The sequence below is a fragment of the Carex rostrata genome, chromosome 19 (assembly GCF_964058835.1).
Source record: "Carex rostrata chromosome 19, lpCarRost1.2, whole genome shotgun sequence".
Taxonomy (NCBI): Eukaryota; Viridiplantae; Streptophyta; class Magnoliopsida; order Poales; family Cyperaceae; genus Carex; species Carex rostrata.
In genome coordinates this window covers 1,595,511-1,623,202 of record NC_135936.1, presented here as the reverse complement: position 1 = coordinate 1,623,202, position 27,692 = coordinate 1,595,511, and the positions used below count along the sequence as shown (strand labels likewise).

Genomic DNA, 27,692 nt, shown 5'->3' with positions numbered 1-27,692 from the left:
TTGGTTGGAAACCGAATAGAAAATGAATATTCGGTCCAATATTCGGTTTTGAATATTCAGCCGAATTTTTCAAATAAAAAATAAGAATCCGAATAATTCAAATTCAAATTTGAAAAATAAATTCAGATACTTACAAGTGGGGAGATTATGAATGACTAGAAAATGAAACTGTGTTGAGCAAAGACTTTTGAATATTCAAAACTGTATTGAGCAGATACCCACATGGGACCGAATATTCATTTTCTTATAAAACCAATAGTTAAAAGCAAAGACTTTTGAATATTAAACTGTGTTTGAAGAAATTAGATACATTTTTTCTACGAAATTAATATGAATTTTCATTTGAAAATCCGAATATGCGGCCGCATACCGTATATGCGGTATTCGGTGGCTTTCCGAATACCGAATAAGAACCGATTATTAAAACACTGGTTGAAATATAGTCACTGGCTTAAAGATTGGAGGTGGATTTCTTGGGGGATGTACTTTGGATGTATGTAACTTTTTTTTTATAAGATATCGGTATTAGTTGAGATGTACTTTGGATGTATATAATTTTTTTTTTATGAGATAAGAAGATGTATACATAGATATAGGTGATTTTTTGTTCATAGCTTATTTCCGTCGCAAAGAAAGAGGTAGTAGATATATAAAAACACAAAATGTTATAACCGATATTCGTTCATTTTTGGTAAAGAGCAATATTATTGTAAGAACTTGAAAGGTAAAATGAAAAATAGAAAACCAAAAAAAGTAATGAAGAAGAGCTGATATCAGAATATAAATTGTGAAATTAGCAAAATGGCTCTCAACTTTTTACTGAATCTTAGATCTGTTATCATCTCTGTTGGTTTTACCATAAAATTGTAGGAAAGTCCCTTATGTCTGCAATAATTACCAACTGGTTATAAAACTATAAAAATGATTTAGCAAAGAGACAATCATTGAAAATGTGTTCGACTGACTCAGTTTGCAAAGTATACATAACAAATACCTTATCTGATTTAAATTTTTTAAATATTAATCAACTTTTACTTCAAATAACAAGGGTGTCACATAAAGCAAAATAGCATATTTAAAACAACCACAGCAGAACATTGATAACTAGAAAATAGTGATAACATTGACTTGTAAATTTACATGCAACTAAAGCCCATCAACATATATTCAAAAGAGGGCAATCTGAGTTCTATAACAAAAAATAGATAGGTTCTATCTATCAAAATGCACAAGTAAATATTAATTTTTCTTGTCATTAACTATTTAAATACAAAAAGTTTCATGGTTAGATGCTAGATTATCTTCATTCATTCAAGTCCATAATATTGCTAGAAGATGGATAGACATATTCATTCTCAATAACGTCCTACATAAAAGGATAAAAACAAGATAATATGTAATTTACATCTAAAAGGGTAAAGGCCAAATTTGCATCTAAAAGGGTAATTTACTCATTTATGAAAAATGCATCATACCAGCTGACTAAAATCGGTAGTTTGCAATGGATAAGAGGGTAAAGACCAACTACCATTTGGATCACCCTACAACAATAAAAATTACATGCATCAAAGTGAATTAATTTTCTTTGAGAACAAATATGTAACAAAGTGAAACTCGCCATCAAAAGATCGATGCAACTAGGTTTCTTTTCATCTCGTGGGTGTTCTTTACATATCGTTCCTCATTCATTTCCTCCAGCTGAATTAGGAGTTGAACCTAGTGCATCAGATACCTATATAAAATGTCAAGCGTTAATACGAAAAATTAAGAAATGAAGTGTTATAAGCTATTGTTGCCATCAATTTACCTTGTTAAAGATAAATAACATTTCACTTATAGAGGCATGTTTTTTATTGGACTATTTCTCACTAGTTTGCTCCATATTGTTCTTTGACAGTTTTTCTACCCAACTCTTGTGCCGCTTTCCTCCCTTTCATTCCTTTTTTTCTTTAAACAAATTGGATTGTGATTGTTCATGTTCATCACAGTAGGTGTCGGTGAGGTATTAGAAATACTTTTGGATGTGTTTAGATTGTTTTGCATATTCTCAACAATTTGTTTCTTAGTTTGATCCAACACACCATCTAAAAGGCTGTAATATCTTCATATTCATATGTCATTGCTGAAATTTGGTTGACTTCCGGCAAAAATCTCGATTGCATCGAGCTGAATCTAGCTTAGTATCAATGACAATTGTTCCTTTATTGTCACGAACAACACAAATTCTTGATACATATGTCCACCTCTTGAGCACATTTTTTCGGGCAACAACTTAATATTCATCATGTCAAGTACCTTGAGTGCATGGCAGCACAAGACACCCCACCTCTCAAACATTTTGTAACTACATAAAATTGTTTCATCAATTGCATTCCAATAGACTTTGCAACACTTTGCATTAGTATCAACTACACCCATTCCATGAATTGTAACAACGTAATAATTTTTCACCGGCCCTTCAATTTGAGCTGCCATCGACAATTCATACTCTGACTAGAATATGTGAAAAAAATTAGGCATGTAGTGACTGCTCATTTGGATAAGAATACAAATCTTCATTTTAACCATTAGTGTTTTACTCCTACGTTCATATTCTGATGCAACCTCTTCTCGCTTGTCATTCACCACCCTCTCAAAATGCTCAGAGAATCGAACAACATCAATGTCAGACTTTAAATAACTCTTTAAATCTATATTAAGGCTTTCACTTAGTTGCGTGCTCTGAATCCCCAAGCTGAAATTGTATTAAGGCTTTCACTTAGTTGCGTGCTCTGAATTCCCAAGCTGAAATTGTTTTCGTGTAACAATATGCCCATTTTTTCTTCTCTTTATATATGAAAGGGAACCAAGTTCCTCCCAATTTTCTCTTCAAAGCTTTAAACTCCTCAAATTCTACTTCCTCTTCATATGTGTAAACACAATTTCTAAACTCTTTAACATAATTTGTTTCATCAGTGTTCTGACTAATTAAGTGTCTTGCATCATTTGTCATTATGTGCCATGTACACAACTCGTGTGCTACATTCGGCATAACATTAGCTATAGCCACTCCATAGCGACATCTTGATACGTAAAATAGTCTTTTGATTGTTTGCTATTATGGGCTTTTAAAAACATGTCAAATACCCACTTAAAAGACTCAATAGTTTGATCATATAATAGTACTACACCAAATATCAATGTTTCTCTAAAATGGTTGAGGCCAACAAGGACACCAAATGGGTCTATTTTCCTTGTTTGTACCATGTGTTGTATCGAAAATAAGCACGACTCCAAATTGAGCATAATCTATTACCATTTGTGCCTCAGTCCAAAATATATTACCAATCTCTTCGTTGTCGCCTACTTGCTCAGCGTGCTGAAAAGAAGAGTTATTTTTGATTTTTTTTGGCAAAAATACCTGAAAATAGCAACTCCCTCAACATCAACTAAAGCTTATTTACACTTATCTCTCAAATAATTATTTATATCCATGCGAGTGTGGCCAAGATTTTGTACACCACCAACTTGGCGACCCATCAGCTCATGTGCCGCCTTTTGTCGAATTCCAGAATTGTCTGCAAGGTTGATATCAATAGCTGCAATTTCGGTTACCTACGATTTTAGATCCATCTTCAGCCATATATGCTTTACTAAATTATCATTGTTATTTTTTACATCTAGAAAGTAACAATCAAAGAAAATATGTTTACTTTTCTCTAATACGATAATAGCTAGCAAGCTTGTGGCAGTTGCAGCATGTGGTCATGCTCACTAATGAATTCTGAAACCTTATATTTGTCTGGTTCTCTAACCAATTTAAGAATCAAACTAACCGAGCAACCTGTTCGTGTTTCATGCGGAGGAAATTTGGTTTGATCGTCACGCTTATCCTTGAAACGAAAACCCTCATTTGAACACACAAATTTTGCTGAAGTAGTTTTGCTATCTAAATGACTTCGATTGTTATAATACTTTCTAGTATTAAAACCTTTTTTCCCAGCATAATTGTTCCAAAATTTCCATCCCGCTTCAATTGTTTCAACTTTCATTTCTATTTGAGGAATCCACTCTGTACTTCTATTTTGATCCATGTTATATGAAATTGTGCAAGAAATAGTTAAAATGGTTCCATAGTCAACTTAAAAGCTAACAATTTACATTTAATTCATTTGTCTTTAGATTTAGTTAGAATGGTGCCATAGTTAACTTCTCAGTTTTATAACATTTGAAATGAGGAGCTCAAAACCAATAGTACTGACTATGACACCATTTGATATGATATGTGCAAAACCAATAGTACTGACAAAATTGCTCCAAATAGGTCGGTATCTCAAGCATCACAAAAAATGAACAATAAATAGAAACAATCAATTTATTTAGTTACCCGAAATTGCTCCAAATAGGTCATGTGAGCACTGATCGCTAAAGCTGGGACTGACAACAATTTATCCAAGCTTATATCGTTGTCCCCAAATCGATTGTTGCTATAGTCGAGAGAGATTTGGCGGGATGGAGAGAAGAGAAGGATTGATTTGGCGGGACAGAGAGATTAGGTGGGATGGAGAAAAACCTATGTTTAGGATTGTCGAGAGAGATTTATTTTTTTTATGTTCTTTTTGAGCGGAATGGAGAGAAGGAAGCTAGGAGCGACGCATTTTATTACTGTCAGGGTCTTGAGCAGAACTCAATTAAATATGAACCGTAAAAACGATGGACGATGGAGATGCTTAAATTCAAAAGTTACGGTAATGCAGAGGATATGGATTCATATATTCAAGGCATCGGGTAGTTGTTTTTTCTAATTAATTCACTCCTCAATTTAAAGTCACACAAGCTGACAAGCAGATGCTTTCTGATAATATTGAAATTCCACAATGCCTTCTGAATGAAGTTTCGGTGACCTCCGTTAATCTACAGTGAAATAATCTCGGCCCTTCCGATTTTCGTTTGTTCTTGACCATCCATCTTCGGATGCTTCATTAGAAAGGTTTCGTGGGTGAGTGTACTTTATTCAACCCATTTGTAATTTGGTGCAACAATTTAATTTATTATGAATTAACAATTCAACCCACTAGTAAGATCATAATGTGTATTTGGGGTGTTTATTGATTTGATTCAAATCAAAATAAAATAAGTAAATTAAAATTTTATTTAATTTTAAAAAATACAACGAACTGATGGAAATAAATTTATCAAGCGAAATAAAACCAAACTAAGCAAAACAAATTAAATTTCAGTTTGTTCGAGTGAACTGAATTAAGAAGATTAATTATAAAAATAAATATTGTTTTGTTAAGTGTTTTATTTTTTGTAAAGATAGATTTAAAAATTTTGTTTGATTCGGTCTAGTCGGTTTTAAATCAAACCAAACAATATACATTATGTCATAATTTTTGAATATTTTTAAATGCTCGGTTCAGATGGAGAACGAGTTTAAAAATTTCGGTCAATTCAGTATAGCTAGTTTTAAAAATTCCTAAACCGAAGCAAAATGAATAATTAAACATATTTTATAAACCGAATCAAACCAATCCATTTAAATAGAAAAACTGAACCGTTTAATCTGAACTCTCTCAGTTTAGTTTCAAATCGATTAAACCGGACCTAATGAACACCCCTAATTATAACGAATTATAATAGGTTCAAGTCGTTAGCAGCATGCAATTTGTCTGAATTAAAATATTTGTTGGTATTATAATAATGTTAACGGACTTCCAAAATTATAAAATCTGATTTATCAAACTAACCGGACTTTATTTGTGACCCACTGGCCACTGTCTATAACAAAGCTGTAAAGTGTCAAGAAAGCATTGCCAAGTCATTTCTGATTTTTTTTTCCTGTACCTTTTACATTCCGTTTGTTCAAATCGAAGAGATCAAGCTGTTTGGTACCACTTTTCGGAGATAAATAGCAGTTTCTTGGGATGGTGCTCCGCGAGCATCCAAATATTATTCCCATTTATCAGCTTTACGTACAGAATCCAGCCCTTGGACCTTGGTTCTTTTACGTGTTTCCTTTCCGGGTTATTCGTCAATAAGTGACCTGCTATATCAATGAAAACAGAGATAAGATCACAGAGAATCACTTTTTAGCTCGCCATTGATTTCTCCGATCGAATGCCTCTTATCTCAATTATTCGTTCGTCACGCGCTACTGGGAAGGGGAAATTCTTATATCAAGAAAGGGGAGAGACTAATTTAATAAAAAAAATCCAGTTCTCTCGTACGCGGCCTTGCTAGATTAATCTCGAAGCAAACACTGACAAAACCGGTCTAATCTTCTTGAGGAGGTTTTTTACACTTGATTCGGATCGTCTTTCCCTTCCGGACTGTCCGATTGAGGTAATCCGACCATATTTTAGTTGCTAGCTAAATTTTTATTCTGTGTTGCTAATCAAGAGCTATTTTTTTAAGATCGGAACTGGATAGCATTATTCTTTACTGAAGTACCAATCTAGTAACCAGTGATTGGATTTATTGATTTATTATTCGCATCTTCAATTCCGCTCCGTTACTTTCTATTAAATCTCAAACGCTTGTTATTCTACCGTTGATCTGAATATTTTACTGTCGTCCCGAGAAATTTAGGCTAGATCTCTCTGTTGCGTTTATTTTCATTTCTTATCGTACATTGATCTGGTGTATGAGTTTTAAATCATCTTTTTATTTAATCCAATAACTTCTATCCAATTTAATTGTCTATTACATGTTGTGAGATGATTTTTATGCTCGAAACCTTCCATGTAATGTTTATATATCTATGAGTTCTGTATTGTAACAAATCAATGCATGGGTCTAGAACTATTTATGTACAGTTTGAAGGTTCTGATAAGGCCCCAAATTCAACTGCCTGTGCATTACCAGCACTGGTTTCACCACAAAATAGTGGTGCAGTAGATTAGTGGCTTCTGCAAACTATTACAGCTATGCTCAACTGTTAATTTAGCTCAAAACAAGGTTGATTGTGCAAAAAAGCTATACTTGAACCCTTTTTTTTTGCATAAATTAGCCCTTATTTTAACTGTCTCAAGTAAATTTAGGTCAAGTAAACATGCTTTAGAGGCCAACCAACTGTGTATATAAGTTAAAAAGCCTTAAAATGAACTGAGGTCCTTTGCAAAATTTGTGCCATTGGCTTGAGCCACCAAAGGTTGGTATTCTTGTTTGTAGCTTATTCTCAAGTTAATGTTGTTGTCATTAAGGATTTGTGCTCTTCTATACACATTTTGCAGAGGGGAAAATTGCATGGCCGGGATCGGGAGTCAAATAGTGTGCAATGGGTGTAGGAGCCTTTTGATATATGCAAGAGGAGCCACCAGTGTGTGCTGTGCAGTATGCAATACCATTACTCACGTACCACCTCATGGTAATTTCATTTCTATGTAAAAGTTGGCTTTTATTCATTCTTTGGCCCAAGGGTTGCAATTTAGTCGGTACCTGCCCTGTTGGTCATAATTATTTGGGCCCAACTTGAGGTATAAGCATTGAGAGAAAAAATACTGATGGATGGCACTATTTTGAGAGCAAAGATTACTCTCTTCGAAAGCATGCTTGACGATTTGACTGCACGATTAGTGATTATTTTCATTTGCTTATCTTTTCTATCCTTTCTGTACATGACTATTCAGTATTCTGATTACTTCTCTCTTGAGGTTTAACCTGTTTGCAAGAGTAGAAAAAGGAATATTAATAATGAACAATAATCTCTGAGACTGGCTTGGTGGGTGTGGGCGAGGTGGGGTTGGTAGGGTTAGTTACTAGTCAAAATTTAAATCTCCTACACAAATCTTGACCGACTAAACTTTGTCCTCAAAATTGTCTCCCCAAAATATTGCGGTATACTGGACTACTAAGAACGGAAACTGTACTGCAATTGAGATGTCTTTGTTGCTGTAATCGTTATTTTTGCTGCTCATTATTTCCATGGATTAGTATACCATCTGAAGTGTTTCGAGAACAGGTGGTACGCTATGGTAGCTTAACTGACTGGTACTTGTTCAGTATCTGGTAAAATGATCCTGCCCATACTTGCGTGTAATGCTGGAGTTCTGTTCTGTCCCAATAAATCTTAATTTATCTCATTCTGGTTGATTTCTTTATAGCTCTTTTTTTGTTTAAGTTGCTAAAACTTGTGAAACCTTACTTTATGTTCAAACTATAACCGATTGCAAATTAACTCCCATCATATTCCCAAAGCTGGCATCATAATGGGGTGCTGCTGTTTTGGTGAGTATAATGGCATGATGGGTATCCTTTTATTATATCACTATTCCTAAATGATGCTGCTTTCATATGACACCTGTTTGTTCATGTAGGAATAGATATGGCACGGATTATGTGTTGTGGTTGCCGTACGTTGTTAATGTATAATCAGGGGGCTACCAGTGTTAGATGCTCATGTTGTCACACCATCAATGGTGTTAGACCAGGTCTCTCTCTCTCTCATCAAAACGTCTGGTATAGTTCACAAAATTCCTACATGTTATGCTAGTTCTCTTCTAAAAAAATGCTGGTTTTATGAGTGCAGTGAACAGCAACATGGCAGCAGCGCAGATCAATTGCGGCCACTGCCGTATTACACTAATGTATCCCTATGGTGCGCCATCCGTCAAGTGTGCAGTGTGCCATTACATTACAAATATTGGGGTATGTTGCAATATCTTTGTGGGTGCGTGTGTATTTAATCTATTCTTTTGACAATACCTATTGGCTATAAAAACAACTGTTGGATCCAGTTCATATTGATTTATTGTCGGGAAAAATACAAAATCATTTGAACAATATATTATGCCACGACATTGAGATTAATTTAATATTGAAACAACAGTGAACTTAAATTTAGGATATATGTATTTCTGTGGTGTAGAGTTAGATTCTCTTTAGCACCCAATAGAAATTTTTTTTTGTCCGTTTTGCTTCTTAACGTTGTATTGATAATCTGGGGGAATTTTTTTTTTTGGGGGTTTTACTGCTTCTGCTACGCTGATTGTCATTTTGGTACCAGTGGCTTCAATACATTAGTTCTATCAATTTAAAAAACCTGACTTTCTGCACCGAAAACCAACTAAACACCAACTGGAATGTAGTAGTAGTTGATTATCTGAATATACTTTTGTTATATTTTTATCCTGATATTTGCATATATTATAATTGGTAGCCACTTGGTCCCATGAGACCTCCAGTTCCTATGGCACCAGGACTTAATGAACCTCGATTGATGCTGCCGCCATCAACTTCTGCTGTAAGCTTCCTTAAATTGCAAGAAGACCCAATTTTTACTTTTTTGCAAATGAGCCCCTTTGTTCCATATTTGCATCAATCCTCCTACAAACATTTAGAGAGAAAATAATGGTGTCCTACTGCTAGTTAGCTGTTAATCTGCAGTTTTATTCATTAATAAAGATATTTCATATAGGAATACCTGCATGGACAGATTACTAATTTTAAACGAATTCTCATTCCTATATTAAATGATCTGTTATGATAGTTGGAGTCATCTTGTTGCTTCTACTGGATAATATAAGAACGAATGTTTAAAAGAAGTTTAGTTACTTTTATAAGAATCAGTTCAGTGATTGTTTCCTATTTTAACATCTTGAAGCACCAGAACTAGCATAAATGATCACATAATGGAAATCACCTTTTTTTTTTTAAGGTGCTCATGATACTGTAATAGCATTCCTGCAAATTTCTTTCTTTAGTGAAAACTTTATGTACATCCCTTAAGAACCTCAAATAGCATGCGTATGATTGCAATTTTGAAAATTGTGACGCAATGCCCTAAATGTGGGGATCATCATGTTTGCATTGTATGAGATATGAACGGAATATACTAATGATCTTGTCTTTTTAATATTTGTTCAATGCAGCCTCCATCTCAACCACAGAATGTGACTGTAGTCGTCGAGAATCCTATGACGGTTGATGAAAAGGGCAAGCTGGTAATTTCTTATGCTCAACTCTTTATTGATTTCACAGACCTGCTCAATTGTGGTTATTGAACTTTTAGCTCTCTAAAACACAGTAATCCATGTTCAAAAAGCCAAGTCTTCCTGGTAATGTGATAAATGTTTTTTTTTTCACATAATTTGGAGCATGTGGTAATTAGAATCAGCCAAGTTTCCACTAAGAATTTGCAATGAAATAGTATTGGATTACTATTTATAAAACATCACAATATTCACTTTTATGCTATTTAGGTGAGCAATGTTGTGGTTGGAGTTACAACAGGGAAGAAGTAACCTCTTGTCTATTTCTTAATTTTTTGGGAACTTTTTGCCTCCTGTGAAAAATAATAATTACTTGTATTATTGTTGTATTCATCAAGCGTGCTTGTTAGAAGGATAGAATCATCTTATGTAAGGATGAAATATAAATATATACATAAAAAAAAGGAGCAGGTTGAGGGTGATTCGGCATTATTGAATGCAAACTATAGAATGATGTACCTATCATTGATTAAAATATGTACATACTGTTTTGAAATTTGACAGTAGTAGACAAATTTGACAGTAGTAGACTCTTGATTTGCCAAATAAACATTTGTAAGTTTGTGGTGCCAGCTTATCCCTTTAATAAACAATGTTGCAGGATAGAAGATTCAGAATTTTTTAAATTCTTGGTGAAAACTTTTGAAATTTTTGAAATTTCAGAATTTGAATCAAAATCTTTCTGAAATTTTTGAAATTTCACTGAAAAGCAACTCTTTCTGAAAGAAGTTTTCATATCAAATGCGTTCAACAACATTTCCAGAGTCTGAATTTGAATTTTCTTGGAAAGAGGAAGCTCTAATTATAGGATTGTGGAAGTTTGCTCGTTTAGTAATTTTTCTGAGCTTCCTGGGATACCAATTTCTGTAGACTTCGAATTCCTAAGATCGTAAAATGCTAATATAATCTAATACATTCAAAAAGAATAATATATCAGGTTTGTTGGCACTTTATACCGAGATTTTTATATTTACCCAAAAAACAATATTTTTTATTAAAAATAACCACGATTTGACAAAAATTTTAAAAATACCCAACCTGCGGAAAAAATCCGCGGGCCGGGATTTTTTATTCCGTCCCGTGGAAAAAATCCGCGGCCCGGGAATTTTAATTTTTTTTTTTTTTGGAGATTACGCTTTTGAGCCCAACTTTGCACCTCTGGTTAACATAGCAAACCATCTTGAAAAATCATGAAAATTGACCGACATGTAGTCTTGACATCGTAAAACAAGACTGTGAAGTTTCACACAAAATCTCAAAACAGATCACGAGATATCATCTCTCAAAAATTGCCCGAACTGCTGAAGGAGTGCTTCTGAGCCTAACTTTGCACCTCTAGTTAACATACCAAAGCATCTTCCAAAATCATGAAAATTGACCGACATGTAGTATTGACATCGTAGAACAAGTCTGTGAAGTTTTATTTAAAATCTCTGAACAGATCGTGAGATATCATATCTCAAAAATTGCCCGAACTGCTGAAGGAGTGCTTCTGAGCCCAACTTTGCACCTCTGGTTAACATAGCAAAACATCTTCAAAATCATGAAAATTGACCGACATGCAGTCTTGACATCGTAGAACAAGACTGCATGTCGGTCAATTTTCATGATTTTTGAAGATGCTTTGCTATGTTAACCAGAGGTGCAAAGTTGGGCTCAGAAGCACTTCTTCAGCAGTTCGGGCAATTTTTGAGATATGATATCTCGCGATCTGTTTTGAGATTTTTTGTGAAACTTCACAGTCATGTTCTACGATGTTAAGACTGCATGTCGGTAAATTTTCATGATTTTTTAAGATGCTTTGCTATGTTAACCAGAGGTGCAAAGTTGGGCTCAGAAGCACTCCTTCAGCAGTTCGGGCAATTTTTGAGATATGATATCTCACGATCTGTTCAGAGATTTTAAATAAAACTTCACAGACTTGTTCTACGATGTCAATACTACATGTCGGTCAATTTTCATAATTTTGGAAGATGCTTTGATATGTTAACCAGAGGTGCAAATTTGGGCTCAGAAGCACTCTTTCAGCAGTTCAGGCAATTTTTGAGAGATGATATCTTGTGATCTGTTTTGAGATTTTGTGTGAAACTTCACAGTCTTGTTTTACGATGTCAAGACTGCATGTCGGTCAATTTTCATGATTTTTGAAGATGATTTGCTATGTTAACCAGATGTGCAAAGTTGAGCTCAAAAACATAATCTCCAAAAAAAAAAAAAAAATTATTAAAATTTCCGGGCCGCGGAATTTTTCCACGGGGCGGAATAAAAAATCCCGAGCCGCGGATTTTTTCCACGGGTTGGGTATTTTTAAAATTTTTGCCAAATCGTGGTTATTTTTAATAAAAAATATTGTTTTTTTGGGTAAATATAAAAATCTCGGCACTTTATATGACGAGGTGACGTTCAAATTCTTTAGAATATTAAAAATACATAGACGCGTTCTTTAAAATAGGTCGGTGCAATTTTCATCGTTTGACATCTGATAATCCAATGATAAAAAACTGAGTTTGAAATTATACCAAAATTTATATCGATCCAGGGGCGGAGGGACATGATTTTTTATATCTGAATGGAATCAATTAATTAATATTTATTTTCAATTTGTTTGTATTTATACATGATTTTTTTATATAATTTATAGTAAAATACTATGAATATTATAAAATTGATTAGAATTCGTAATATGAAAATTTTATTTTAATTACATTTGATTTTTCATAACTTGAAAGTCTTGCTTGACCTATCAGAACAATTGAAGAACTTAACTTGATTGGGAGAAAATATAACATACGGAAACAATCACATAGGAGTGAAAACGGTATGGATAATATCCGAACCTTATTAAAAAATTTAGATGTGGATATCTGATATTCGAATATCCGTGTGGATAAGGATACTGATATGGTTTTACGTTTCAATTATCCGTATCCGAATAGTAGATACTAGATACATACCATATATTTTCTCAAAAAAGAAAAAAAAATATTATTCACCATTATAATTAGATAAATATTAAGAAATTTAATATTTTTTATATTATTTTAATAAATATCCGATCTGATCTGAACCTATATTCGTATCCATCTAATATCCGCTGTGTATCCGTATCCAAAAAAAAAAATATAGATATAGTTTTACCACTATCCGCTCCATTTTTACTCCTGAATCACATCATTGGCACTTCTTTATTTTAAAGCTAAAAAAATGATCAAAAATGAACTTTCTTAATGCTCAACAGGCGTCACTCGGTAAAAACCTATGTTACTCGGATACTTCAGATTGGACATCGTATATGTATCGAACACGTATCAGATACCAATATGCCTCCGATACAGTACCGATACATCAGCTGGCATAGCTGGCATATTAGCTTACGTAGCGTATCCTTACTCAACCGATACGGTCATCGATACTCTGTTGAAACCCACAGATACAACTGGATATCCATAGATACAGCTGGATACGGTAGATTGAACTTGTGGACTGTGCATCTGCGCGCCAGTGGACCTGTGCAAATGTCTTTTTTTTTTCTTTTTTTTTTGCTATCAGCATGAATCGAACTTGGGACTTCCCAATTGAGAATCAAAATATTTAGCCGCTACTCTAGAGTATCACATGTGATATGTTCTAGCAAATATAGTATTTAACTTATATTTTTATTAAGTCTTTATTTTTTTTTTACAAATTTGATTTAAGTTATGATTATCTAAATACAATATATAAAATAATAAAAAATAATATATATAACTGGCGTATCATATCCTAAATTTTTTAAGATTGTCATATCGCTGTATCCTTATCCATGCAACATAGCTAAAAACAGTAAAGAATCATACACTAAAAATGAAGGATGGAAGAAAATAGATGAGGCTTTAAATGTCTTTATTTTTTATATCTCTACTATATTTTTATTTTAAAAACATTAATAATTCAAAATTTAAATCATAAATATCAAATAAAATCGTTAGATGTGATTTATGTTATTTTTCTATGTACTTGTAAAAAGTTATCATGTTTCGGTTTTATTTTTATGTGAATCAATAAGTTGAAAAATCAATGTCTAGAAATTATACATATTAATACGTTTTTACAAATTCTTAATGACAACCAAAACAAAGTTAAAATGTCATAATTTCTTACACGTGTATAGATGTACACGATATAATGATGTTGATCATATTCAATGGTTTTAATTTGAATTTAAAATTTAAATTTTGAGTTATTAAAGTTTTTAAAAATAGAGATATGACGGAGACAAAAAAAAATGAAGATATTTAAACCCGAGTAAGGTTACAGTGCTATGGGTTGCATAGAGGGCTACGGTGCTACGACTCAATATTCGAGTTTTCAAAATCCTAATGGTCGATCCGAACCGTTTATCTTGTTCTCCATATTAATATGTGTTTGGATACCAAATTTTACATTTTTTGGAAATTTTTTACTATTTTTTAGATAGGTAGAAAATCAAATATCTGAATGGTGCAGAATTTTTTAGATCAAGTGATTTTCTACCTATCTAAAAAAGTAGTAAATTTTTTTCAAAAAATGTAAAATTTGGTCTCCAAACACATATTAATATGGAGAACAAGATGAACGGTTCGGATCGACCGTTAGTATTTTAAAAACTCAAATATTGAACCATAAAACCGTAGCCTCTATGCAACCCATAGCACCGTAGCCTTACTCTTTGAACCCTCGTCAAAGAAGTAGTATTTTCGTAAAATCAATGTTGTTGATTTTATCAGAAAATAAAACAAACGGTGAATATAGCCCATCATTTTTACATTAGTTTCTCTAAATCTTTATTGAAAAACATAACATTGATTCAATAAAATATTTCTCATATTGCCTGGGATACCTTCTTTGTTCCGACGGGCCCGGAGCCCAGAAAGAATTGCTGAACTCGGCCAGCAGTGGCACTTCGGCCCGTGCCCAATCCAGAGCAAACTCATTTGAATCAAACTCTCCTGTGCGGCTGTGCTGCAAAAACCCAAAACCCTCAGAGAAACTGAGTTTGAGTTGTGACAATGGCGCTCCGGCCGCATCAGTCGTCCCGACCGGAGAGGAAAAGCAAGGTGGAGGGGCGGAAAGATGAGAAGAAGAAGAATGGAAGTAGAATGAAGAGCCGGGACGGAGCGGAACGCGCCGCGTACTTCGCTCGGCGCGAGGCGGCTGGGGTTCTCCGTCAAGTTCTTCGCGCCGACGCCACGCGACGCGCAACAGCCTCCATCAAGAGCCTTGTTTACTCTCCTTCGGTTCGTAACAAGAAGGCCACCTTTGCGCTTGTCTGTCAGACACTTAAGTGTACTCTCTCTTCTCTAACTCTCTGGCCCCTCTCACACACACCCTCAAGAATGTCCACAGGACTGAAGTTCCTAATTTCTCCATTATTTTGCATTGTTTTCCTCTTTAGATCTGATACTTGTGCAGTCACTACCCCTGTATGTGATCCGAAAAAAGATGGTTTAATGTCAGACTATGCCAAATTGCCCGCAATCTGTGGTATAGCAAAAGAAGCACTGTTCTAAAATATCAATACAATAGCAGAAGCTAGGTAGTAATACATACAGCCATAATCTCGGTGGTTGATTTGTGAGGGATTTAAATACTACGGGTATATATTTGACAGTAACAGCACTCGTGCTGTAATATGTTTGCTCTTCTATGTGCTAACTTACATTCTATAAGGTAGCTCATTATATGGTAAATTGTGATTCATGAATATTTGCAATTTGGATCTCTCTGATTTTACTTTACAATTGTTCCCTATTGTAGACCTTCCTGTTATCAAGGAGATCTTAACATCAACTGCAATATTGAGCAATAAATGGAAGGTATCATTTTTTTGTAGCTTTATTTGTCTTATATTGCACAAGAATGTAAAAGGGCTTGTTTTGTTTACAAAATTAACCTGACTCAATTGCACCATAGAGGGTTAATTTATCACCTCAGGATTGTTATAAATAAGTTGGGTAATCCAGGCTTTCGTAGATGAAGTCAAGGATTTATCAGGGCTTAACTAGGTTCATTTGGGCTTAGTGGGCAATGCTAGTGGGGAAATTGCGAAATCTGTTTAATATTGGGTTTGGGCAAGTTTGAAAATGAAGCCAAATTTGATCGGTTTAACAACTAACTACTATATCCTTTATGCTTATACTACTGTCAAAAATTTTCATTTTGTAGAAACAAGAGGAGCTTATTTATGTTACAATATACGATATTATATTTGGACAGGTTTGCATTTTCAGTCCAACTATTTTTTTTAATTTATATGGAGAGTTAAATTATTTGTTGTATGAAATATACAAATTAACTTAATAGTTACTTTCATGTTGAAATTTTAGCATCAAAATTTTAACAGGAACATGGCCAGATTTAACTTGTTAATTTAGACTAATTGTCTTTGGTTAACTCAAACTTTGCAAGCTAGGCCTACGTTCAAACCCAACCTGTCCTCAATTGGGTTGCATTTTTCTCCTGATAAGAAATTAAACCCTAAGGAAGTCCGCAGAAAATAAATACACAAATAAGTGGAAGAATTGGTTCAGCTACCACACTTATGGACTAATAGGACAGGAACCCGACTCATGCTATTAAATCTGGTATTAGTCCTTGCTTAATGCTTATCCGAAGGAAAACCTATTTTACATCACTGGTCTCATTTTTGTTTAATGCACTCTTTGGACTAGTGTAGAAACCTGGCTATTATATAGGTACCTTTGAACATTTCTTAGGAAATTGCAACTGACGGTCTAGTCGAGAAGTATATCATCCGGCATAAAGAAGCTCTCGAGTCTGCTTTAGCAAAAACTTGTGTTAGAAGGCAAGTAAAATCTGTTGAAGACCTGTTGCCTAACAAAAATAGAGGTGTTCCGTTACTTTAATTTTCTTTGTTTCTTTGCAAGTTATGCCCAACATTTCTCTATTTGCGGATGGGAGAACATTTTGTTTATATGGAGCGAATGCCCAAGTCTTATCTGCAAAGATGCTTCATAGCAGCCACTTGTTAGATTTGTGTTATAATGTTAAGATGTTAAGTGCTTACAATTCTGCCTACCAGTAATAAGCTTTTTATTCTTTCTAGACATATGTTTAAGTAATATCAAGCCAGGTAGACTTGCACTGGTTTATGTTGGAACTTTGAACTGGTGCATTGAGCAGATTCTTTGACTCAATATCAAAAATCAAGGTGCAATAGTCAAATTTTTGGACTATAACTAGTGTTGTCAGCAAACAACTCAAATGTACTTGGTGTTATTTGCAAACATTAGAAAAAATGGGTGTCTTTGGCACCATATATTTTTTGAAAAGCCTCAAAATTTTGTTAAATATATGTGATGCTTAATCTTCTCTCTCTCTTGTAGATGTGCCAAAATCACGATTTTTACGTGTCAACACACTTAAAATTGATGTAGAGTCTGCTGTAAAGGAATTTAGCAAAATAACCAAAGTAAGGCGAAGTTGACTTTTATTGTCTTTAAATGAACTTAACATATTAGACTAATGTGTAATTAATAAGAGTTTATTACAATTTGAGTTAGGTTGATCACGACGAGATGGTACCTGATTTGTTAGTGTTGCCACCTGGTGTTGATTTGCATGATCACCCCTTGGTTTTGGACGGAAGCGTTGTTTTACAAGTGGGTGTTTACTTTTGCCTTTTTTGTTTTGTTGAATTTTTTTATCTTTCATTGATTCAGTATATATCTTTTCAGGGAAAAGCAAGCTGTATGGTAGCTAATGCCTTGAGTCCTAAACCCGGTTGGAAGGTTTGTTTTTACCTCTGATACCATATAAAGGATTGTTTAAAAGTTTGGCCATTTTCTGGCCCTATTTTAGTTTCCTTTTCACTTTTCTTGACTTGCATGGGTTGTCTAACTGCTTATTAAACATAGCTTAGGTTAACTTGGATTAAGTGGAAGAGTGGAACTGAGTCTTGTTTCGGTTAAATTGCACTTGCTAGGTTGTCTGAGAGTTGCAAAATTTGGGGTCTAAATCAGGGAAATAAACTAAATTTAGTGTAAACTGAGTGTATATTGGGTAAGTTAGAGTCTCAATTGCAGAGGATAATTTGAGCAAGTATGTTGGACTCTCTATTCTTGCTATTAGTTAAGCTGCAGAAAGCTCTAAATGACATTAGCTTTCAGTAGATGTGACCTTTGCTTTACACTATTCACTAATTAAGGGCCATATATCTAGTCATCTGAACTTTCTAACTTCATAAAATACAAACATTAAGGTAATTGATGCATGTGCGGCTCCAGGAAATAAGACAGTACACTTGGCAGCCCTGATGAAGGGAAGAGGCAACATAATAGCTTGTGAATTAAATCAGCCACGCCTCACAGTTTTGCAAGAAACCATCAGAAAGTCGGGAGCAACCAGTATCCTTTAATTGCTCTCTTAATTTTCCTCTCATTATTCTTAAAAGAAATTCATTGACCGTATTACTACCAATAGACTGTTACATCTCAGCAGGCAATGTCTCCCAAATCCAATGAAATATTGCATATCAAAAGGTAAAATGTGTTGACAAAATATGGTGTAAAAAAGGTTTTTTTTTTTTTTTTTAATCGAAAAATGACAAGTCTGAATAAAAGAATCTGCATCTTCAATCGGTGAAAAATGTATTGTGCCATTTTTCATGGCAATGCTTTTCATACCTATTAATAGAGTGGAAAAAATGTGTCGTGGCGTGACTAACACGCCGTGACTTTGGTCTCGTGCCGTGCCGTGATCAAATTATTTTTTCACGTGCCGTGTCGTGCCATGACCAAAATGTCAATAGGTGGTCACAGCACGCGAATGGTCACGCCACGTGAATCATGTCGTGTCCAAATGTGTTGTGACTAAACGTGACTCGCGTGACCACGTGCCATGCTGTGACTAGATATTTCGCGTGACGTGTCGTGCTGTGCCAAATTTTCAAAAGATGGTCACGGCACGTAACCAACACGCGTGCCGTGCCATTCCGTACTGTAACCGTGTGCCATTCCGTACTGTAACCGTGCCGTTCTGTGATGGAGCCGGCTCCAACGTGCCATTTTTCCCACTCTACCTAATGTAGCAGACAACAACAATTGTCCTTTTTTTTCTTATAAGCACAATCCAATAGTTTGACCATAATCTTCTTTAAAGATATTGATACTATGCATGGTGATTTTTTGGATGTAGACCCCAGCGATCCTGCATACATGAAGGTTTGCAAATCTCTTTTAAATTTTGTGAAAAGTGATAATATTGTATGAGATTCTGATGACCAGGTGGTATGCTTCAAAAGAGGATGTTGCCAAAAAAAAAAAAAAAAAATTTGAGCAGAAAGCAAAGAAAAATGACACGATTTTACATTCCGTGTGACCTTTTGGTTGACTATGTAGGTGCAAGCAATACTACTGGACCCATCCTGTTCAGGGTCTGGCATCTCAACTCAAAGACTTGACCACTTGCTTCCTTCCTACACTGAAGGTGACTTATGATTACCCCTCATTATTTTCCTTCTGTTTGGTCAAAGTTTTATTTCTGAATATGCTATAATTACCTTTCTCTTTTGGGGCTTTTGTTAATTGTTTGTTCAAATTGCGTAAGGAGAATCGCCGTGAACTTTAACTGTCAAAAATTTTAGGTAGAGTTTTTTTTTGTTTTTTTTAATGCTAGGTTGCTACTGTATCAGTCAGGTCATATAAGGGTAATGTAACAATACCATGCAGTGTCTTGTTCTTTGTTCCAGTCAAAAGATTATGATATTCATTTTCATTTGCACATTATATTTATTGTAAAATTTATCATAAATCATTAGGACACTAGTTTATGAGTTATCATTATTTGCTTTTTTAAAAAAAGATTATACCTCTTTATGATCAATGGCAGATATCGATGCTGATGCTAGTAAGAGAATAGAGAAACTAGCGGGGTTTCAAAGAAAGGCTCTTGAACATGCACTTTCCTGTATATTGTCTTTTTCATTTTATGAATGGCTGCTTGGTTATCATTATTTTGTCCAAAAGAAAAAAAAATAAAGAATATCGTTCATGTTAGACCCAATCTTACGGGGGTTCGAATAACACTGATCTGGACCTGCCCATTTATCTGTTGATTTATAGATTAGTCTATGAAAGTGTCATGTTTTGTTATTTGGATATGCATTGCATATATTTTGAATTGAAAATGATCAGAAGTTTGGCCTTGTCAACTCTAAACTGATTTATTGCCGACCTTTAAGAGTTGATTCTGACCTGGTCCTGGCCACATGAATCAGGAGTTCAGGGTCAAATACCAAGCTTCATCTTTGGTAACAGCGAATTTCTTTTATTCTTTGATTTGTTTTTTTTGGGGGTCCATGATTTTTTGAGCGAATAAGGTATAATATTAGGTGTTGAATTTCTCAACTGCCAATTGTTACACATTAAAACAATTATTAAATTATTATAACATATCTTGTGCTTTTAAAACTTATTTGTAAAGAAACAATCGTCTGCTAACATAGTGTCATCTGTTGTTACTTTGGAAATTTGTATAGTTCCTTCGGTTGAGAGAGTGATATACAGCACCTGCTCAGTGCACCAAGAAGAGAATGAAGATGTCATCCAATCGGTTCTACCCTTGGCTTCTTCTCTTGGATTTGAGTTAGCAACACCATATCCTCAATGGAAACGCCGGGGTTTACCGGTCTTTGATGGATGTAAGTTATCTTTGTCGAACAGTAAATTACATTGTAATTAAGGAGATATTGTCCTGTAAAATTTGCTTCTAAAGTTGTTTTAATATTCGATTGATGCATTGAACATCGTCGCCACCTCAATTAAGTTTACTGTTTTTTTTGTATAGAATCTTAGTGAGCTTCTTCAAAATATTTAAAAGCAAAATTGAGGCTTAAATGTCATTGCATGGCTGAAATATTGGAAGGACCTGAAATTGGGTCTTGCCTTGTATGGTTACACACTTGTAGCAAAGAGTTCCAAAAAAGATCCAAATGGGAATTTCATGAGAACCTGAGGCGCCAGAATGGCAAGGGTCAAATTAACAGACCTTTTCTGAGATTAGAAAACATAACTTGTACTGTTTTTAATCCCTTCCGCACATTTTCTGTACCAGCGGAGCATCTACTGAGAACAGACCCATCTGATGGTATGGAAGGTTTCTTTATTGCCTTGTTTGTGAGGAAGCCAAATGAAGATATTGCAATGAGAAACGATGATTCTATAGACAGCACTAATTTCAATAGGGTAAAGAGCTTTAGACAAATTTATTTCCCGCGGATGTCAAAAATGTTTTTGTATCATGCATCTCAAATGAGAAGAGATGGGCAGGAAGCTTGTGGAACTTGTCACGGCTGCTCGGGACCATCTTGCTGCTAGCAAGAATTATCAGGAGATAATTTGCAACTTGGCTGCCGTTATTTTGAATCAGGTTCCATAGCATGTGATTCTATTAAACTTTATTTCTAATTCTGGGAACAACTTTACAGTTTACACTATGGTCTAAATTTTGACAGCATTGAACTTATTTATTTTCATATTTTTTTTTAAGCTACGAAAATTGGAAATTTCGGATAAGCAAGCTAATTGTTGCAAGGACAATTATACCCTTCACCCCGTAACGTACATTGTGGTTTCACGATCATAGCTGACCGTGTAGTATCAGATCACAGATCTGAGTTGTCCGTTTCAATCCGACACGAATGCAAATACCGAAACAGGCCCTCCTATATTCTATCGCGAATCACAAAATTAATCTCCAAACAGACCTATATTCTAGGTCGAATTCCAAAGTAAACCTCTTTCCATTCTAAATAGTCAGCGAAATTTTGACTCAGTATCTACTCCCACATATATCAGATGGGATATGGACTCCATAAACGAATCCAGATCTCTTAAAGTCACTCAAAATTTTGAATTTAGATCAGGATTGTCTGATCATAATCCTTGATCAGTTTGGCCAATTGACCCTAGGTGAAATATGTTGGGAATCATAAAGGCCAAATAATTATGCCTTATCTAGAGATCAAACAATTACATCTCATCTAGGGTCAAACACTTACACCTCGGGGAAGAAGAAATAATTCCCACCTTAATCTAAGACCGTCCTATGCCAAAGAGACCCAAAACATAATCTTTAGTGCGGAATACAATACCTGATTCCATGTCGTTTACCATGGAATATCAAACCCTAGGTTGGAGAAGCAACCGTCTCCGTGAGCGCGAGACAAGACTCTTGCAAGCTTTTCTTTTCACGCCCTTTTGGTTGAATCTTAGATTAGGTCTTCCAAAGTAACAAGATCGCCCTTGAGAAATTCTTTTCAAATTTCTAATGAATTTCTCCTCTTAATTCTTTGATGGTGGAAAAAGGGAGAAGACTCTCAGAATTATGTCTAAGAATAACCTATTTTAAGAATTCTGAGTTGAGTTGGTTATCTTGTGCCTTGGGGACCCATCTATATATAGTTTTACACTTCTGGCGACACGAGTGCGGGTGGTTCACCCGCACTGGATTCAGTGCGTCCGCACTAGGTCAGAATGTGTCTAAGTAATCGCCTTAAAATTCAGCCCCGAATTTTTCCTAAGTCCTGAGTGCGGGTGGTTCACCCGCACTGCGCTCAGACTTTTTCCTGCGTTGTTCTGAAGTTCCTAAAATTTGGCTAAGTACTGAGTGCATCCACACTCAGATCCAGTGCGGGTGGTTCACCCGCACTGGGCTACCAAAAGGCTCCCAAAAATTGGCTAACTCCTGAGTGCGTCCGCACTCAGATCCAGTGCGGGTGAACCACCCGCACTGGGCTCCCAAAAACCTCCCAGAATTTGGCTAAGTTCTGAGTGCGGGTGGACCACCCGCACTGGGCTCAAAAAAGGCAGTTTTTTTAATTGCAAATCTCAGAATAAGTCCATCAATGATTTGATCTTTGCCCAAATTGTTCTACACAATGTTATCAGAACCGGACCGGACATCGACCCGGTAAAGCTTCGGTTTAATGGTTTACTGGTCGAACCGATGGTTCAACCGGTTCAATTGCTGGTTTATTTAACTACCTACATATATGAGATATAAGAACTATTATAAAATAATCATATCTTTTTATATATTATTTGTAAAAATTCATACAAATATAATATAATATAATATAATATAATATTATTTAAGAATGTATTTATAATATATCAAAATTTAACATTTAAATAAAACAATAATACTGATTTTATTAAAAAAAATAGATTGAATATTTTTAAGGTGGATAAAGCTTCTATTTTGTTTGATAATATGTAAAAATAATAAATATTAAAAAAAAATAAAACTAGAGCACATCAACAAAAATAAATGAAAATTAGAATAAAAATAAAATAGTAACCATTGTTACTTTGAAGATAATTAAATATAAAAAATAAATGTAGTTTGAATTAAACACAATCTAGGAAACATTTTATCATATATATAATTTATTTTCTTAGAATATAATATCTAATACTTTGAGGTCTTCTATATAAAATTTTAGAATAAAATAAATTTAGTATAGCACACACTTTATTGACTTTACTGTAAAAGTGTATGCATGTGAGGAGTCTAGCTAATAGCAATCTCTTATTTCTCTCTCATATTTAATGCATGAAAAAATGTGTACAAAAGTTAACTACTCTAAAACCGGATTTCTTCCAACCGAATTATTGGTTTTTTTTATCAAAAACCGGCACATTAAACCGGTTTCTAGCGGTTTAATAACAGAAACGGTCTTATAAACAAACCAAACCGGACTAGGTTCCGGTTCCGGTTTTTTCCGGTGCAACCGACCGGTCCGGTCCGATTTTGATAACACTGGTTCTACACACTTATGGACCACATCCTATTGAATACATAGATTGTCTAATATCTTAATTCCATATTAGATCACTTTAATTGTGACAATCATATATGACAGTAAACAATACATAATTATATCACATATATGGTCAACATTGGATTAAGATCCAACAAAATATACTGAACTCCTTTATTATTCGTATAAGAGCAGAGCAGATTGGACCATTTAGTCATGAGGAAAATTATCGAATTCAAATCCGCTGATTTTCTCTTATTTAATAAATATTTGGATCCGGATCCGCAAAATTATCTTAAATCTGGAGTACGGATTCAAAGCAAATTCAGATTTAGGCAAAATTATCTTAAATCCGCTGATTTTACTCTTATCCGAATTCAGTTCTGGAGTACGGATTCAAAGCAAATTCAGACGGATGATTTTGAATCCGTTTACACCCACAAGGCCACAGCTATAAGTATCCACTCCCTCATATATCAGATTAATATTGGACTCCGTAAATGAATCCACAGATCTCTTAAAGCAACTTAAATTTTGAATTTAAATTCAGATTGTCTGATCGTAATTCAGGTCTTTTATTATTCGCATAAGAGTAAGATTGGACGGTTCCAACTTCCCATACAAACTCAAAATTTGATTTGAAAGGGAAGCCAAGAGGAGGGCAGAGGAGAGAAAAGAAGATAACAACGAACCATTTATATTTTTCTACCCCAATTAGAGAGTACTCTTCATACCCCTTCCATCCCCTCTCCTCTCCTCTTTTTAATTCAAGTTTGCAGAGCACATTTGTTAACGAATCTGTATTCCTCCATAACCACGTTTATAGCTGGAACATTTTTTATTCATAATTTTTTTTTTTAAAAAGGAGGGAAAAAAAATACTGCTAGATTTCTATCCGTAATAAAATCGAATGGGATTTTTTCTGATATAAATTTTGAACCGAAACAAATTCAGCGCTTCTAACATTTTTTAATCCTGTTGCGTGAGATTTTCTGTGACCTGAAAGTGCAAAAAGAGAATTACTGTTTCCTCTTTCCATAATGTAAGGAAGGAGATCACATCTGAAATCTGACGTGTCATTCCAGATAAATTAAGCAATGCCAAAACAGTAAAATGTGCAAATTCCTTAGTTCCCTTTGCGTCTTCAAGCTACAGAAATTCTCATACAAATTGAAAAATAAATTTAAACGTTTGGAGCACTGAAATTTGTTCCGATCCAAAATTTAACCTGATCTTACTACTGGTCGACGAAATCTAGGAGTACTCTTTTTTTTTCTCTCTCATATTTTTTAATAGAAATCTATGTTATTTATAATAATTTCTCTGAATGAAAACTTCTATCACTGCGTCCTCATTAGGAAACAAAAAAAACGCTAAATATATATATTAAACAATAAACAGACAACGAATTAAAAACAAGCTGATCATAGATCACATCATCAAGGCTAACTCCAATATCTCCTCCATAATTCCATTACATCATACAAACCCATTATTATTTCATTAAGCACTCAAAAACTCATAAAGACATACCAGAAAGCGCACCCTGACACGCATAATAAAGGAAAAAAGAGAATCTCGACTAGTACTATTTTCTTAGCATTTAATAGCGTCCTGCTTAATTCACTTAAGCAACCTTAACTTCAATTGTCTTAGGCTTCTTCGGCTCAGGCGGGGGCAGTTTCTGGACAGTCACTGTCAACACGCCATCCTGACAAACAGCAGAGATAGTCTCAAGATTCGCATTCTCAGGCAGCACGAACTTGCGCATGAATTTCCCCATGCGCCTCTCCATTCTCAGATATTTGACCCCTTCCTTCTCTTCCTCTGGCCTCTTTCTCTCTCCACTGATCACGAGCACATTTCCTTCCTCAATCTGCACCTTCATGTCCTCTGTTTTCAGTCCAGGCATGTCAATTGTGAAGACATAGGATGAGGGGAGTTCCTTCACGTCCGCCGGTGTTGAGGCCATTGCTCGTGCGTCACGCACATAGGTGCGAGTTGGAGTGGTGAATGATTTCTCGTGGTCGTCAGAGGAGTCGGCGAGGTGAGCAAGGGCAGAGAAGAGAGGGTTGTCTAGACCAAGCATTCTCAAGTCCATAGTCGAACTCGAAGGATTCGTTGAAGGCTGTGCGCTTTTGTGTTAGTCTTATGTTTTTGGCTGATTTGCTGGATGAGGAAGGACATCGGATGTGGTTTTTTATATAGTGAGTGGGGTTGATTGGGGAAGAAGAGAGTAAGATCTGTAAAATTCTGGAAGTGGATGGAAGTTTCGAAACTGAGCGGGGAATTCAAATTCTAGAAGGATCGAGTAGAAGAAAAGAATCGAGGATACAGAGGTTTCGGAAATGTCGGTGGCACTTTTGAGAAATTAGCCTCTTCTAGAATAGTTTCGGTAGAATATACTAGAATGCTCCCGTACGATGAGATACTCTTCTTCTCTCCACATCGAGATCAATATGTTATTCTTTTCCGAAATTTTTATAAATATCCAAATTAATTAATAAATTACCGAATCTATCCCGTTTTTTGAAGAATTTAGAAAAATGCCCACCCGGTGCTCCAATAACCGGAAATAGCTATTCTTTTCTGTTGTTGGGTACTCGGAATTGCGAAAAAAAAAATGATTAGCCACTAACCGGATATATTTTATAAAACCGGTTATTAGTTAACCGGATATATTTTACAAAACCGGAAATAACTATTCTTTTCCTTTTTCTAAGTTTTATTTCCCAAATTGCGCTCCTTTCGATTTTTTTTATAAATCATAATAATAATTTTTTTTTATGAAACCAACATAATTAAAAAAAAAAAACATAGGAATTGAAATGTTATTTCGTTCTGAAATTTTATTTATTTATTTTTTCTAAGACCGAAATGCTAATTTGGTTAGAGATATTTTTATAATTTTTCAATGTACTTTTTTCTTGAAATATATTTCAGTCCAAAAAAAAATAAAATCAAAATGACATCTCAGTTTTTATGATTTTTTGTTAAAAAATAAAGCAATCAAGTTTGTTAGATAAAAATTATTTTTTTATTTATGGTTTATAAAAAAAATTTTCTCCCAGTCATAGGGTCGTCCCTGGCTCCCCGAAGATTTTTATTAATACCCTAAAAAAAAGTTTTTACAAATCTGCCCCAACCGTCCAACCTACGGGCGGTCTACTATTCTACCTGACCGCCCCCTAGTGGGGCGGTCCACCCTTTTTTTTTTTTTCTTAGGTCTTAGTATTTTTATTTAAATAATTTTGTGGAGTTTTAGTTTTATTGTTTAGGGTGTATGCCAAAAAATAAGACATTTGATATATTGATGAGTGATGTCGTAACTTTTTATAACTTTGATTTGATTTGTCAGTTGGATATCATAAGTCTAAATATAACACTAATTAAGGACCTGACCTTGATTCTTAATAATTTATTTTATTCAAATATATATAAGGAAATATGATTAGATTACCTCAATGATGTCAACTTCTTTTTTTTTTGTAGAGAATAATTGAATTATTTGATTATTATCAACATATACCATTTGCTTGAATAATCAAACGCACATAATAAATAGTAAATGCATTTTAAAATAATGATAAGCATAAATTATATACACAATTGATCTGGATTTTATCATAAAACAACATCAAATATCTTGTATTTTTAATATAAAGTGATTTAAATACACCTAGAATCAAGTTACTGCAGTTGTTTGGCTTTTCATTGCAGGAAATGATGAAAAATGGCGAAAATACCCTTCAGTGCGGATCAGTGGAGCCGCACTGAGCACTTAGCCGCATTTCCAACATCCAAGCGCTGCACAGGAAAAAGTCCGAGCCTAGTGCGAATGAACTCCCACCCGCAGTGCGGATGAGCCCAGCCGCACTCAATACTTAGCCGATTTCAGAACCCTCAGAGAAGCAGAGACC

The 27,692-nt window shown here is 34.7% G+C and overlaps 3 protein-coding genes, 1 long non-coding RNA gene and 1 pseudogene across 6 annotated transcripts; 2 read left to right on the top strand and 3 right to left on the bottom strand.

Annotated features, from left to right (window-relative positions):
* Window positions 1–1,077: 1,077 nt before the first annotated feature.
* Window positions 1,078–4,581, bottom strand: LOC144571274 (uncharacterized). The gene is made up of 3 exons (XR_013517461.1): window positions 4,367–4,581; window positions 1,476–1,732; window positions 1,078–1,366 (listed from the first exon to the last, which is right to left on the bottom strand). It is a non-coding gene; the product is annotated as an uncharacterized LOC144571274 (long non-coding RNA).
* Window positions 1,947–4,031, bottom strand: LOC144571895 (protein FAR1-RELATED SEQUENCE 5-like; annotated as a pseudogene).
* A 1,487-nt stretch (window positions 4,582–6,068) lies between the features above and the next one.
* On the top strand, window positions 6,069–10,571 carry LSD1 (LSD1 zinc finger family protein). 2 transcript variants are annotated; one of them, XM_078320684.1, is made up of 7 exons: window positions 6,069–6,324; window positions 7,215–7,348; window positions 8,304–8,411; window positions 8,510–8,628; window positions 9,140–9,223; window positions 9,852–9,923; window positions 10,182–10,571. In XM_078320684.1, exons 2-7 carry the CDS (start codon window positions 7,228–7,230, stop codon window positions 10,221–10,223), a joined length of 546 nt encoding a protein of 181 aa, XP_078176810.1. In that variant the 5' UTR covers window positions 6,069–6,324; window positions 7,215–7,227; the 3' UTR covers window positions 10,224–10,571. The 2 variants fall into 2 exon arrangements, with proteins under 2 accessions (XP_078176810.1, XP_078176809.1); XM_078320683.1 differs by having other exon boundaries at window positions 8,298–8,411.
* Window positions 10,572–14,854: 4,283 nt separating this feature from the next.
* LOC144571402 (S-adenosyl-L-methionine-dependent methyltransferases superfamily protein) lies at window positions 14,855–21,513 on the top strand. 2 transcript variants are annotated; one of them, XM_078320681.1, is made up of 13 exons: window positions 14,855–15,275; window positions 15,747–15,805; window positions 16,155–16,205; window positions 16,706–16,838; window positions 17,336–17,421; window positions 17,513–17,611; window positions 17,687–17,740; window positions 18,211–18,355; window positions 19,110–19,171; window positions 19,349–19,436; window positions 19,839–19,916; window positions 20,488–20,649; window positions 21,063–21,513. In XM_078320681.1, exons 1-13 carry the CDS (start codon window positions 14,999–15,001, stop codon window positions 21,323–21,325), a joined length of 1,557 nt encoding a protein of 518 aa, XP_078176807.1. In that variant the 5' UTR covers window positions 14,855–14,998; the 3' UTR covers window positions 21,326–21,513. The 2 variants fall into 2 exon arrangements, with proteins under 2 accessions (XP_078176807.1, XP_078176808.1); XM_078320682.1 differs by lacking the exon at window positions 19,839–19,916.
* Window positions 21,514–25,199: 3,686 nt separating this feature from the next.
* Window positions 25,200–25,924, bottom strand: LOC144571938 (17.1 kDa class II heat shock protein-like). The gene has a single exon (XM_078321330.1). The coding sequence runs from the start codon at window positions 25,871–25,873 to the stop codon at window positions 25,400–25,402; it is 474 nt and encodes a 157-aa protein (XP_078177456.1). The 5' UTR covers window positions 25,874–25,924; the 3' UTR covers window positions 25,200–25,399.
* Window positions 25,925–27,692: the final 1,768 nt, after the last annotated feature.